A 12,174-nucleotide genomic window follows, 5' to 3' on the forward strand; every position below is an offset into this window, starting at 1 on the left:
CTGTGTTCCTGTCCCCTGCACTGTCACCAAAAGCCCCCTAGAAGCAGCCCTTTCCCGGGGGGGGGAGGTCAGGGGTCCAGGTCACACCCCAGGAGGGGTGCACAGGCCCACAGGCCGTAAGACTTCGGCCGCGGCGCTGTGCCTGGGCCCCAGCAACCCTTAATCCCATTCGGCAGCAGACGCGCCCCCGAGCCTCTCCTCCCCTTCAACACCGCCTGGTGGGCACACTCCGGGACGGGCCGTGGCCCCACTCACCCTCCGCTCCCCTCCAGGCCATGGAGGATGCCCACCTGGACGCCATCCTCATCCTGGGGGAGGCGTTCGCCTCGGAGGAGCCCTTCGACTTCGGCACACAGAGCACCACCGAGAAGATCCACAACCTGATTCCCATCATGTTGAAGCACCGGCTCGTCCCGCCCCCCGAGGAGACCTACTCCCTGCACAGGAAGATGGGGGGCTCCTTCCTCATCTGCTCCAAGCTGAAGGCCCGCTTCCCCTGCAAGGCCATGTTCGAGGAGGCCTACAGCAACTACCGCAAGCAGCAGGAGGCACGGCCCTCCGCTTGAGCCCCCTGGCCCGGGATGCGGCAGCCGGGCCGGCTCAGCGTGTGCTCAGCGTGCGCTTACGCTCTGCAAGGAGAGGACACAGCCGTCTCCCCCTGTGAACGCCAGCCTGAGGGGGAGAGGACTGCCGTGGGGTCCCTGCCGCCAGAAATACGGAGCCTTTTTGGATTTTACTGAACATACATACGTATAGGATGAGGCTTGTGTGTTTCTAGAATGAGATTTGTGTTTTCTGCCCTTTGCTCCAGCCTGTGTCCCGAGCGGTGCCAGCAAACGCGATTTTACCAGGGAGGCGCTGCCTGCTCTCGGGCTGGGCTGTGCACTCTGGACCCGTGCATGGAGGGGGTGGGAGCAGTCCGTGCTAGAAGTCTGTGTGGGGGGCCCCCCTTTCCCCCTCCAGGCCCCGGGGCTTTTGTGGAAGGAGATGAATGTGCCAATGTCCCCCGGGTAGACCTGAGGGGTCACCACAGGCTAATTTTTGTACAATTCTTGTAATTGTCTGATTTGTTTCAATATTAAAAAAGACAAAAACCCACCCTCTTAGCATCGTGGTGTGAATTCTACTCGTAATGGGCACCAAGCTGATGGGGACCAGCCCAAGGTCCGTGTCCTACCGCAGGCTGCCTCCAGCTGCACCCGAATGCTCAGCTCGAATTCACCGGGCAGGGGTGGTGGCGTGCCCCCTGCACCCCACCCCAAATATGGAAGAGCCCCCTGCCAGCAGGGTCTGCTGGCCTGCATCTTGAGGGAACAGACTGCGGCTGAGGGACACCTCCCGCCTGTGGCTTTTCCCATGGCAACCTGAATTCCTAGGTGTAGGCACCTGTGAGCACTGCTGTGGGGCCCCCTGACAGGTGCAGCAGGGGGTGCAGGACGAGACTGCTCCGGGACAGGATGGGGGGGTCTGGCGCCCGGCACCACCTGCTACAAACCCTTCAGGGCTGTTGCCCTCTTGAAGGCTGTTTTAGTGCATGTTTTACATACATTCTGAATTTATGCACCGCCTTCTGGGACATTCAGGGCGGGCAGGGTGCAGGACGAACAGGCTCAAAGTCCACGTGGCTGCGAGGGTCAGGATCCTGGACCCAGGATCGGGAACGAGGGCAGCCATGTGACCCGAGCTCCCTCTCCGCTCCCCAAGGGCCACACCGGGCCACCTGCGTGCGTGTGGGAGTCATCATCTGGGGACACAGCCACGCTCATTTGTTCCCGAGCTAGGGCCATTTGGGGCAACGACAGTGGCCGCAGGGTGTGCAAAGTGGAAGCTTTCACCGGCCTTTTACGGAAAGCCGGCCGAGCCCCGCTCTCACCCGCCAACTGGGAAGGTCAACTGCGCGTGAAATGGAACCAGGGTAACTAGGCGCAGCCGGCTTCAGATTTCCTCTGTAAAGAGCCCGCGGGCTGGCTGCGCGTCCCTGGATGGGCCGTTCTAGCCAAGTCCGGGACACGAGTAGAGGCACGAATGTGCCTGAAGCGTCTGCCGCTGCCCCCACAAACGGCAGACAGAAAACCAGCCGGCCACCTGGTCTGTGCAGATGTGACAGGTTGAGGGGGTGGTCTGGCCACGCAAAGGGTCCCCCGTGGGGGGCAGGTGCACACAGAGGGGGCCACAGAAGCCTTGGGCAGGGCCTGACCTTGCTCACAGCCTGACGTGCATTCTGGAAGTGCGAGCCGGAAGAGAACGGAATGCCACCCTTACCTGAGCTACGGGCGGAACTAGGAAAAGTCCCTTGTTAAACTAATCCTGCGTCCTTCTGCAGACTAAGGCGGGCGCCCGGACGAGGAAGGGGAACGGCAGGAAGCAGGATCTAGGAAGACGAGAAGAGTCAGTCACCTTTCCTCCACTGCTCAGACCTTTCAATCAGGGAAAGAAAGACAAGACCGTCAGGTCTAACAGCTCCCTGTTTTATTGCAATACATCAAATTCTGGTTAATATTAAGTGATACCAACATAAAATATTGGCAAGGAGTCTTGTTACATTTTTTACTATCCCACCTTAAATATTTCTGTGCAAAAGAATCCACACCGTTGTCTGGTAGCAGAGAATCGCTTAGAAACCTCCCTAAGACATCGAGGGCATAAAAACGAAACAAAAGGAAACAGGCCAAAGCAGTATCTTTTTCCCTTCCGTACACACATTTGTCAGCATTATATTCTAAACAAAAAAATGATTACACCTAGGCCATGCAAAACTGTACAATATTACAATGAGAAAAAACCCTAAAAAATTTATAAAATAAATGATATTCCACTATCAAACAAAAAGGCAGGTCATTTTGTTTTCATGAAGTTTCCAGGTTTGTTCTTGCCAGTCGCCCCCGTAAGTGACACGGCCCCTCGTGTGTAGCACTCCCTGGGAATGGGGCAGGCTTGGCCTAGTGGCCAGTGCTGGGTGGCTGAAGGCTCCAGAGGAAGCCCAGCCCTCTTACCCAGCCGACTCTGCAGAGAATCTGGACTTGAGTGATAATTAAAGTCAGAACAAGGAAAGAGGGCTAACGAGTGCAACGAACGGTCATGCAGCTTACCTACTAACTCAGGGGCTGGGCCAGAGAGCTGGGGGAGTGGCGGGCCCCACTACCCCTGTCTGACCGCTGCGGGGTGCGCCCCTCCGTCCAGACACCGGGAGGAGGGCTTGCACGGCCCGCTTGGCTGGGAGGCCGCAGCCTCTCCGGTTCTTCTGGAGGAGACCCGAGAGTCCACAGAAATGCAAGTCGATGTGGCCACTAGGTAACGGAATGACAGGACTCTAACCATACGGAAGGCAGAGAGAGGCTGGGAGCCAGCCAGGAATGACAAACTGTTGCTGCAAACATAACAGCAAGTTCAGATTCTTCCCAGAAGCCTGGGTGCGAGAACCGCATGGGAAACTGAACAGATGGGCCCTTCCAGCTCCATCCCCGAACCTTCCAACTGTGCTCCCGGAGACGAGTGTGCATCGCTGACGTAGGGGTGCGTGCGTGTGCCCACAACTACAAAAGTGAAATCTGCTTTAGTGAGCATTTGACGAGGAGGAAGGCTTTGTTTTTGGCAAAAAGAACTATATATATATGTATATGCATATAATTTTTATATACCCAGAGCACACAAGATTAAATTAGAATTCAAGGGTAGACAACAAATTGGCTGGACATAGATAGCACCAAAATACCAATACATACAGACTATTCCAGAAATGCCTCACACTGAGCTGTCCTTCCTACTGTGAAATGCGTGCCTGCTGCCAGACGTGATTTTAAGAGGTCCTGCAAGAGAAGAGAGCCAAGACTTCGGGCAGCATTCCCTCCTCCCTGACCTTTGCTCCTGATCCCTCTGAACCATCAGTAGGTTTTCTGTTTCCCTAGAACCCATTCCCTGCCTTTTCAGATCATTCTTCTCAGGAACTTCTGCAGGTAACAGCTTCGTATCTGAGGGGGTAAGCCCAGGAGAAGGATTGTTATCTTAAGAAGAGCTGCCCCCCCGCCCCAACTGTTCCCTGAGGCAGCGTTTCTCCCCCACACTCCTGCCGTCAGGGTCGGTCCTGTCCGGGTGTGCTCTACGCGACTCCAGACTGCTGGGCACCGAGCACAAAGTGCTGGGGGGCGGGCAGCGACCGCGTCACCCCCACCTTCGGGGGCCCTCTCGCTGCCGTGACCCCCGCAGTGCTGCCGGACCTCAGGTAGGGTGACACTCAGATCCTAAAAGCATCTTTAAAAGAGAAGCACCTACAGGCAACACAAATTCACACGCAGTTGTCGAAGCTACAATGAATGGCTTAGTGTGGAGTCCCGTGACTCACGGCTGGGGAGCCAGGGAGGGGAGAGGCAAGGGGCCGGGGAGGTCGGGAGGACAGGCAGCGGCCGCTGGTGGTGGCTTCCCTCCCCTCGGGAGGAAGTGCCAAACTTGCGGACAGGCCTGCCGGGCCACAGGGCAGGGACCAAACTCAAGGTCTGATCCTGGGCATCCGGACGTACAAGAGCATCTCACACGGCACCTCTTTCCCCGAAGCAGAAAGATGGAGAGAGGACCAGCAGGCGGCCCCCGTGGGTCGTCTCTCCCCTCACAGAGCCTCGGGCGCCTTCTCAGAGCAGCAGCAACCGGACACGGTCCCAGCTCCGCTGAGAAGCGGGCACCCCAGGGGACACGGCGCTCGGACACTGCGACTAAGGCTCCACACTCACCGAAGCTGAGAGAAAGGAGGAACTCTCGTTGCTAGAGCTCAGGGAAATTTAGATAGAACGGAAGAGAGCCAGATTCTCTTGACTTCCACGAGATATTTTTATTTCTCTTTCACTGCTCATGTGCTTAACTGGGGAACTAACTGTGAAGGACTCCAGCCCTCCGGGTTGTGCACACGCTTCCCAGCAGCGGCAGGAACAGCAGGAGCGCCGCCAGGCCCCCTGCCTGGCGGGCCGCACACTTGTTTCCACCAGGGGCGGGAAAGAGTATTTGGTTAAGGCTGTTCAAGTCCTTGCATTTGAGGTTTTCTATTATTTGGTAATTAAACTCTCGGGCTTCTCTGAGGGGGCCCGGCCAAGGACGTGTCCTGGCAACGCAGGGAAGAACGGAGTTAGCCCAGGTGGAACGCACGTCTAGGAACCTTTTTAGGGACCTTCAGAAGCCACAACATCCCTTGCGTGCTTTCAGTGGAAGGGCTCAGGAGGTGACGAGACCACATTTCTACATTCATCTGCAGAAAATACCAAAATACAATAAAAGCTGTGGAGTGTGGTTTGAATCCTACCACTAGTGAAAGACCTGGAAGTAAATTTGCCTGTTGACGCTGTCACTGAAGGGGCGTCCAGGGTTTGGTCAGGTGCTCGGGCCACAGCCCAGAGCGGCCAGACAGAGTTTCGGAATGTTTTCCTGCAGCTCTTCCGGGGACCGCGGCCGTGACCAGAGAGGGAACTCTGACCCTTCTCGCTCTGCTTCTACCAAGGTCTAGAATGTCAGCTTGAGGCCTTCCTACCCTTTAAATTATTTAGCTGGAAAACAGACGAGAAACAACACATTTCTTTAAATTAAATGATCTCTCTCTTATATAGGAATCCATCTTTTGCTGAATACAAGATGCTTTTTACTATATACATTCAGTATTTAACCTCTACATTTGTGTACTTATTTAAACTCTGTATTGTAGTAAAATACGCACTGTTTTAGTGAATAAGGATTTACTGGCAACGATCAGGTCGACATTGGCTGTGGGCGCAGGAGGAGGGCGGGGGCGGCTGGGGGACCCGGCGCTGCCCCCGCGCGGAGGCTCTGCCGTGCAAACCAGTCCGCCTGACGTTCTTCCCGCGCACGTCTGCGAGGTCTGTCTACTCGAGCTACCTTCGGGGAGGGGGACACGATGGTGGGAAGCAACTCTAAGTGTGTGAAATGGAATCGATATTCAGTGAAGCCGCTCATGGAAGTCTGCCTTGATGGCTGCTGCTGTTAAGTCGAGGGGGCGCAGGGGCGGGGGGCTGCAAGTGCGATCGTCCGCGTCCCCGAGCCCCCACCCTGCTCCTGCCACGGGCCCTGAGCCTTCCCGGCAGGGGCGGGGGACGGACGCGGAGACGGCAGTGGAGGGGCCGAGAGGGAGAAGCCGCTCTGGCGTCCGCTGCGAGCGCCGGAGCCGCTCACGGGTCCCAGCTCCCGCGGTCGGTGCTCTCCAAGGAGAGGCTCTTGGTCTTCCGGGGCGACACCGGGCTGGGCGGGCTGCTCAGGTTGGAGCTGTTGGAAGCTGTGGAGTGCCTCGGGGAATCCGAGTCCTGCGGGGCCCCGAGAGGACGGACGACAGTGAGAGGCAGAGGCGCAGGAGGGGCGCGGCCCCCCACAGGTGACCGCGGCCACCCTGAGCAAGTAAGCCGGGGGGACTGATCTACTGTCAGTAATGAAACCCCTTTTCTGAGGCCAAAAAAGGGCGCGGAATAGGGCAAAAGTTCAAGTCCTTTCTGCAGGCCTTTAGAAGTGTGGGTCCGTGTCACACAAAGGCTGTTACATCTGTGCAAAACTGCGGTATGCAGCGCAGGCGACCCGCCAAGCCGGACCCCAGCCCCCCCCTGAGCGTGCCCCTGAGTCCCGCCCCCCGACTGCCGGAGGAGGCCACTCTCAAGGTGGGGGCATCACTTCGCTAAGTGCACAAGCCAGACCGAACGTCGCTGCTGCCCACGCCCCACTCACCTCTCCATCGAAGTCCCTGGCTGGGGCGTCACTTCCCTGGTCCATGCCTCCGGAGGACAAGGAGCCCTCCGACGGGGAGGCCATGGGCTGCCACTTTGTGTTGTAGCTTCCCCCGGAGAATTCTCTCTTTAATGCACTGCCGTTCTGTGCAGACGACCCTGCAGGACAGCATTCAGGTAAGGCTTGGCTGAGCATCGCACACGGACGGCCGAGGGGACGGCCCCACAGAAAGCATGCAGACGGGGGAGACCCCGGGGCCAGCCGCCGAGAGGCAGTGTTCTCCAGGCCACCGGCCTTTGCACCCATCACGTCACTGCTGGAGAATTTGCATGAAAAGCAAAGGGACACTAGAGAAGCAGCTTCGTCCCACAGGGCAAGAAGCCCGAGATGCCAAAGTGAGGGGAGTTTCTGTAAAATCCCCCTCTAGTTTGGTCTCAGAGCCGAACCGCCTCGAGGAGGGACCAGCGCCACGCAGAAGAGGGAGAAGGATGACGGAAAACCCTTGAAATACTGAGGAATTGTTCGGACCTATTTAAAGCTCTCAGCATTCCTTCTTGTTCTTCAGTTTTTGCTTAAAAAACGTTTTTATCTTGCTGAGCTTCCATATTAAGACCACGGGTCTAAAGAGACTGCAGAGGTTTTCATGTAAGATACAGACCGTGACCGTTTCCACTTGTTTCTGGTTGAACAAATCCCAATTTAGTGTTTTTACACTAAGAGTTCAGTAAGTAAGAGCATCGAAAGAGGACCGTGTCCAGCACCTCAAGCATCTCACGGCCGTGAGAGTACATAAGTCCCCATCCACGCCGGGGCAGGAACCTGTCCGGAGAGGCCCCACGCTTGGTGACTCGGGCCGGCTTCCGCCCGGGGCCCGCTGGGCTGCAGAAGCCCGCGCGTCACCGTAACGACCCCTGCACCGGCTCCCGACGCTGCGTGCACACCGCGCATCGTGTCGCCATGAAGGCGTGCCTGACTTTTCTGAGGGGCTCTCCTGGGTCCTTGGGTCACGGCCTCACTGAAGGCCAAGCTCATCCCAATTCCATGCCTGCCTCAGTGCCACGGAAGCTGTATTTTATTTTGTGCCAATTCTGTTATTCCGAATAGAACATCCACAGTGCCAGCAGCTTCTGCTGCTCTGCTTGTTAACTGTGCGAGCTCGAGCACGTTCTCCTACCTTCCCGAGCCTCGGTTTCCATCCGTAGATACGAGAATGACTTCTACTTTATGGGGATTTTGTGGGAACAGCAGCCCTGGGTAGGTGGAGAACACAGTGGGAAGCGTAGGCGCACGGGGGGCCTGCTCAGGGTTCACCCGATGCTCACCCGTCTCCTTGCCTCTATTCTAGGGCCCTTCGTACAACAGAAGGCATTAATGCCACCTCAGGGACTTACACTTTAAGAACGAACTTTAGGAATGTTCCTTTCGAAGAAAAGTTACACTCGACCACTCCAATCTTCACACATGAAAGCAGGGCTATTTTGATTGACCAGCCAAAGGGGCCTGGGGACCGTCTGAGGACTGTGGTCCCGCTGACTGAGGCCACACAATTGGGCACGGCCTCTTCTAAAGAGTGCTGGCTGATGGCTCTGGGGCTTGGGCGGCGAGGTGTCTGACTCTGTGTGAACTCAGGAGACTCGAGGCTCCCCAGTGAGCCAGCTGCTGCCAGGAGTGGGTCTGCCTCCTTGGGGGGACCAGGATGGAGCCACAGTGGGAATCTCTGTGTGGCTCTGACTTCATGTCCTGAAGCCATCCTGAGTCTTGCTCTGGAAGATCTGTGCTTCTGGTTGTGGAGACGGACAACAGGGTCCCCTATTCCTTCTTGTGCCTCTCTCGGCTGTCCTTCTGGAACCTTCTCACGTGAGCTGGACTCTTCTGAAAGCCAGGAGGCACTGGACACAGAAGTTGCCCCTTGGGATTCCTCTTACCAAGGACCTCAAGGAGGCCACGCCTGCTGGGTTCCTGCAGACCTGGTGGGCACAGTCAGCAGGGACAGAGGCCCATCACTGTGGCCCTCTTGGGGAGCTGGCCGCCTCAGCCCTGCACATGCCTGCATTACAGGTCCCATCTTTACCTGCCGTTCCATAAAACCGAAGTCCTGAAAACTGAAAATGTTTTCATAAGCTTGATGTAAACTCACGCAGTGGCGAACCTAATCTGAGCTAACTGGAGGCTGACTACAGAGTTTATTGTAAGACTACGTTTATTTATATATTTATAGTGTGACCAGTCATGGATTTGGCTGTATAAATATGGATCTGTTTGTGGGTGCTGGCAGGATCTTACTGGAATGTAACACATTATATGGTAGATTCCTTTCTAACATATATATATATTTAAAATCTGAATCCTGAAAACAAACAAAAACAACATCTGGCCCCAAGGGTTTTGGAGAAGGGATTGTAGACTTAGCTGTTAATGCTGTAAACTCTCTTTGCATCTCAAGTCTTGAGAACGTATAGCAAGTTATAACGTAAATCCATTATCTCATGTAGCCATCATCCATAAGAAGAAAATAAAATGGTTATCACTTTCCCAACTGGCTGGATTTTTCACTGTGGTCAGGGCCACACCTGGGGCAGCGATGCTCTCAAGAGGCAGTGACACAGGGGTCATCAGGCCCACAACTGCCCTGGTACTCCCACCCCAGCCATGGGTCTGTGTGCTCCATAGCGCCCCGCGTGAGGGGCGGGGAGTCCCCAGGAGAGGAGATTGTAAAAAATATGCTGTTTCCGTCTGGCTGCCTCCCTGGCCACCTGCTCGGGGGAAGCAGCCACAGCCACGTGAGAGGCTGGCCGCTCACGCTCCAGCCACAGCTATAGGGACTCTGAGATGAGCAGGGCAACTCAGCCGCTCCCAGATCCCTCACCCTCAGAAACAGACATAATCAATGATCATTTTTTCTTTTTTTTTTAAGAGAGGGCGAGAGAGAATGCCAAGCAGGCTCCACGCCCAGTGTGGGGCCCGATGCAGGGCTCGACCCCACGACCCTGAGATCATGACCTGAGCCAAAGGCAGACACTTCACTGAGTCCCCCAGGCGCCCCCGGATCATCATTTCGATCGGAGTTTTGGGGTACCATGTTCTGCATGAGAGGTACCTGTTAGAGCATCACCCATCTCTGGCGCCAGGGCGGGAACAACAAGCCCCGTCGGCAGCAGGGACGTCCGCTCCGACAGCCAGCGCTCAAGGACCAGAGGCCACAGATACGATTTCTCACTAAGTGACTTCATGGGAAACCGAAGCTCGATCGTGTCCCCTGGGGGCCAGCTGTGGGTGTCAAGAGAGGCACCTGCACCTTGGGGGGCACCCTGCACTCACAGCGTCTGACCTCTCGGCTGATGCCATGCTGCCTCTGAGAAAGCGGCGGAAGAGCAGCCCGAGGCTACGAACGATCTCCCCCCAAATCAGAAGCCACGCTGACCGTCCGACGAAGCTCAAGGCTTGTGATCCACAAACTACCCGAGCTCTCTGAGTTCAACAAGACTGACTTCTACTTGCTGCCGTCAGATGCCACCTCTGTCCAGCCCTCACTCGGGGGCAGGCGGCCGCTGGCGTCCCTGCGCTTTTCCTCAGAGGCTTTTCACGTGCCCCCCCACCCCCGAAGTCACCCCCGGTCCTAGTCGCACAGACGCCCGCCCAGCACAGAGCAGAGTTTTCTCTCCAAGGCCCCTGAGCGCAGGGTTCTAGGCAGAGTATAAGACAAAAGACGCTGAGGTTCAGGGTGAAAGGAGAGAGGCGGACAATAAAGACGGCGAGCCGCGAGGAAGCAGGTGCTCGGTCACATGCGACTGTACCCCCCCGCGCCCCAGCAGAAGACCTGCCGTCTCCTGGATGTTCACTGGATCAATGGCAAACTCCATCCCAACACTACGATCTTGAACCTTCCTCATGTTCTGCCGGTCCTTCCAGAACCCTGCCCCCCACTCTGCCCCCCACCTCGCCCCCGTCCCTGGTCCAGCAAGAAACCGAGGGTCACCCAGAACTCTTCGCTCTCCCTCGCCTCCCACAACTAACTCCCCGCCAGGCCTTACTGATTTCACCCTGACACGTCTCCCCTCTCCCCTCTCCCCTCCTCCGCCGCCATCCCCCGGGGCCGTCCCCTGCTGGCTGCTCTGAAGCCCCAGCAGGATGGACGGAGCTTGCCCTGTGTCCAGTCTCCACCTGGCAGTCACAGGGTGTTTTTAAAAATGTAAATTGGAGAAAGGTCCTTCCCTTTGGATTCCCTCTAAATTCTTTTTTTTTTTTAAGATTTTTTATTGATTTATTTGACAGAGATAGAGACAGTCAGCGAGAGAGGGAACACAAGCAGGGGGAGTGGGAGAGGAAGAAGGCAGGCTCTCAGCAGAGGAGCCTGACGTGGGGCTCGATCCCGGAACGCCGGGATCACGCCCTGAGCCGAAGGCAGACGCTTAACCGCTGTGCCACTCAGGCGCCCCATCCCTCTAAATTCTTTAGAGGCGTCCTGTTGCGTTTCTAATAAAACACTCTAGCTTGCTCGGCACGGTCCTGCTTGATCTGACCCTTGCCTCCCTATTGTGCTTTATTTCGTGGGTCACTCCCTGACTACCAGGTGGCCACACTTGCCTTCTTGCAATTCATCAAACATGACTCAGACACGGCTTTGCCCGTCGGGAGGGCACGTGACCTTCCTAATTCCTCTCAGTGTGGCTTCATCCCCAACGGCCACCCCTTGTTACTCTCTGACGGTGCCCTATTTCTTTCCTTCGCAGCCTCGATCATCACAACTTGTGGTATAAAGTGCCTGTCTCCCAGGTGCACCATGAGCTTGAAAGGCACCCCACGATCATTTCCCCCACAAGCGCACGTGTGCTTCCTCGGCACAGCCCGAGAGCGTGCATGCGTGGGACAGGCGAGAGCAGGGGGCCCCGGGCTCCCGCGGGCAGCACTTACTCGCTGACAGGCCGCTGCTGGCGCTCATGGAGCGGCCGGGCTCAGGGCGGGATTTGGTGATGGATGGAATACTGACTGAGCCGCTGAACACCGTCCGACTTTCCTGAGGCCGAGGGTTCTGAAAGCAAAACACAGAGAGAAACTCTTCAGCCAGAGAGAAAGTGATTTTCTGCAGAGATGTCTACTTCTCGCTTTAATTTCAACAAATGATCTTGACCAGAGTGAACAGACTGCATAATCCCCCCTGCCCCCAAAAGTATGAAACCCTAACAGAAGTCACCTGGCCCCAGTCAAGGGAAGTGCTCATCCTCGTACTTAGTAAGATGGTTATCAGTAAACAGGAGTTCTCTTTGTTGTGACAAAGTTAAGTAAAAGTTACATGGTTAGAAGGGACAGCAAAGTGCAGAATTACATGGACGTTTGCAGATAATGGACACAAAGTTTCTGCTACTCTGAGATTTCTACTAGGATGACTCACTCCACTAGCTGAACAGAATAAGCTGGCTTGGAGGCACGGCAATGAGGACTGTATTTTTCTCCAGTAAATGTACTGGGCGA

At 56.1% G+C, this 12,174-nt stretch overlaps 2 protein-coding genes across 11 annotated transcripts in view; one reads left to right on the top strand and one right to left on the bottom strand.

The window, feature by feature from the left end:
• The window catches only part of COQ8A (coenzyme Q8A), a 34,352-nt gene extending 33,254 nt beyond the window's left edge, over window positions 1–1,098 (top strand). The window contains exon 15 of the mRNA XM_034666615.1: window positions 273–1,098. Within this exon, the coding sequence (XP_034522506.1) occupies window positions 273–566 (294 nt within the window). The 3' untranslated portion in view covers window positions 567–1,098. The remainder of the gene's footprint in view (window positions 1–272) is intronic.
• Window positions 1,099–2,447: 1,349 nt separating this feature from the next.
• CDC42BPA (CDC42 binding protein kinase alpha) overlaps window positions 2,448–12,174 on the bottom strand; it is a 314,468-nt gene continuing 304,741 nt past the window's right edge. For all 10 annotated transcript variants that reach the window (XM_002925755.4, XM_034666613.1, XM_002925754.4 and 7 more), the window contains 3 exons: window positions 11,617–11,734; window positions 6,706–6,863; window positions 2,448–6,293 (listed from right to left, as the gene is read on the bottom strand). In XM_002925755.4, the coding sequence (XP_002925801.1) occupies window positions 6,162–6,293; window positions 6,706–6,863; window positions 11,617–11,734 (408 nt within the window). In that variant the 3' untranslated portion in view covers window positions 2,448–6,161. The remainder of the gene's footprint in view (window positions 6,294–6,705; window positions 6,864–11,616; window positions 11,735–12,174) is intronic.

The sequence above is a fragment of the Ailuropoda melanoleuca genome, chromosome 8 (assembly GCF_002007445.2).
Source record: "Ailuropoda melanoleuca isolate Jingjing chromosome 8, ASM200744v2, whole genome shotgun sequence".
NCBI lineage: Eukaryota > Metazoa > Chordata > Mammalia > Carnivora > Ursidae > Ailuropoda > Ailuropoda melanoleuca.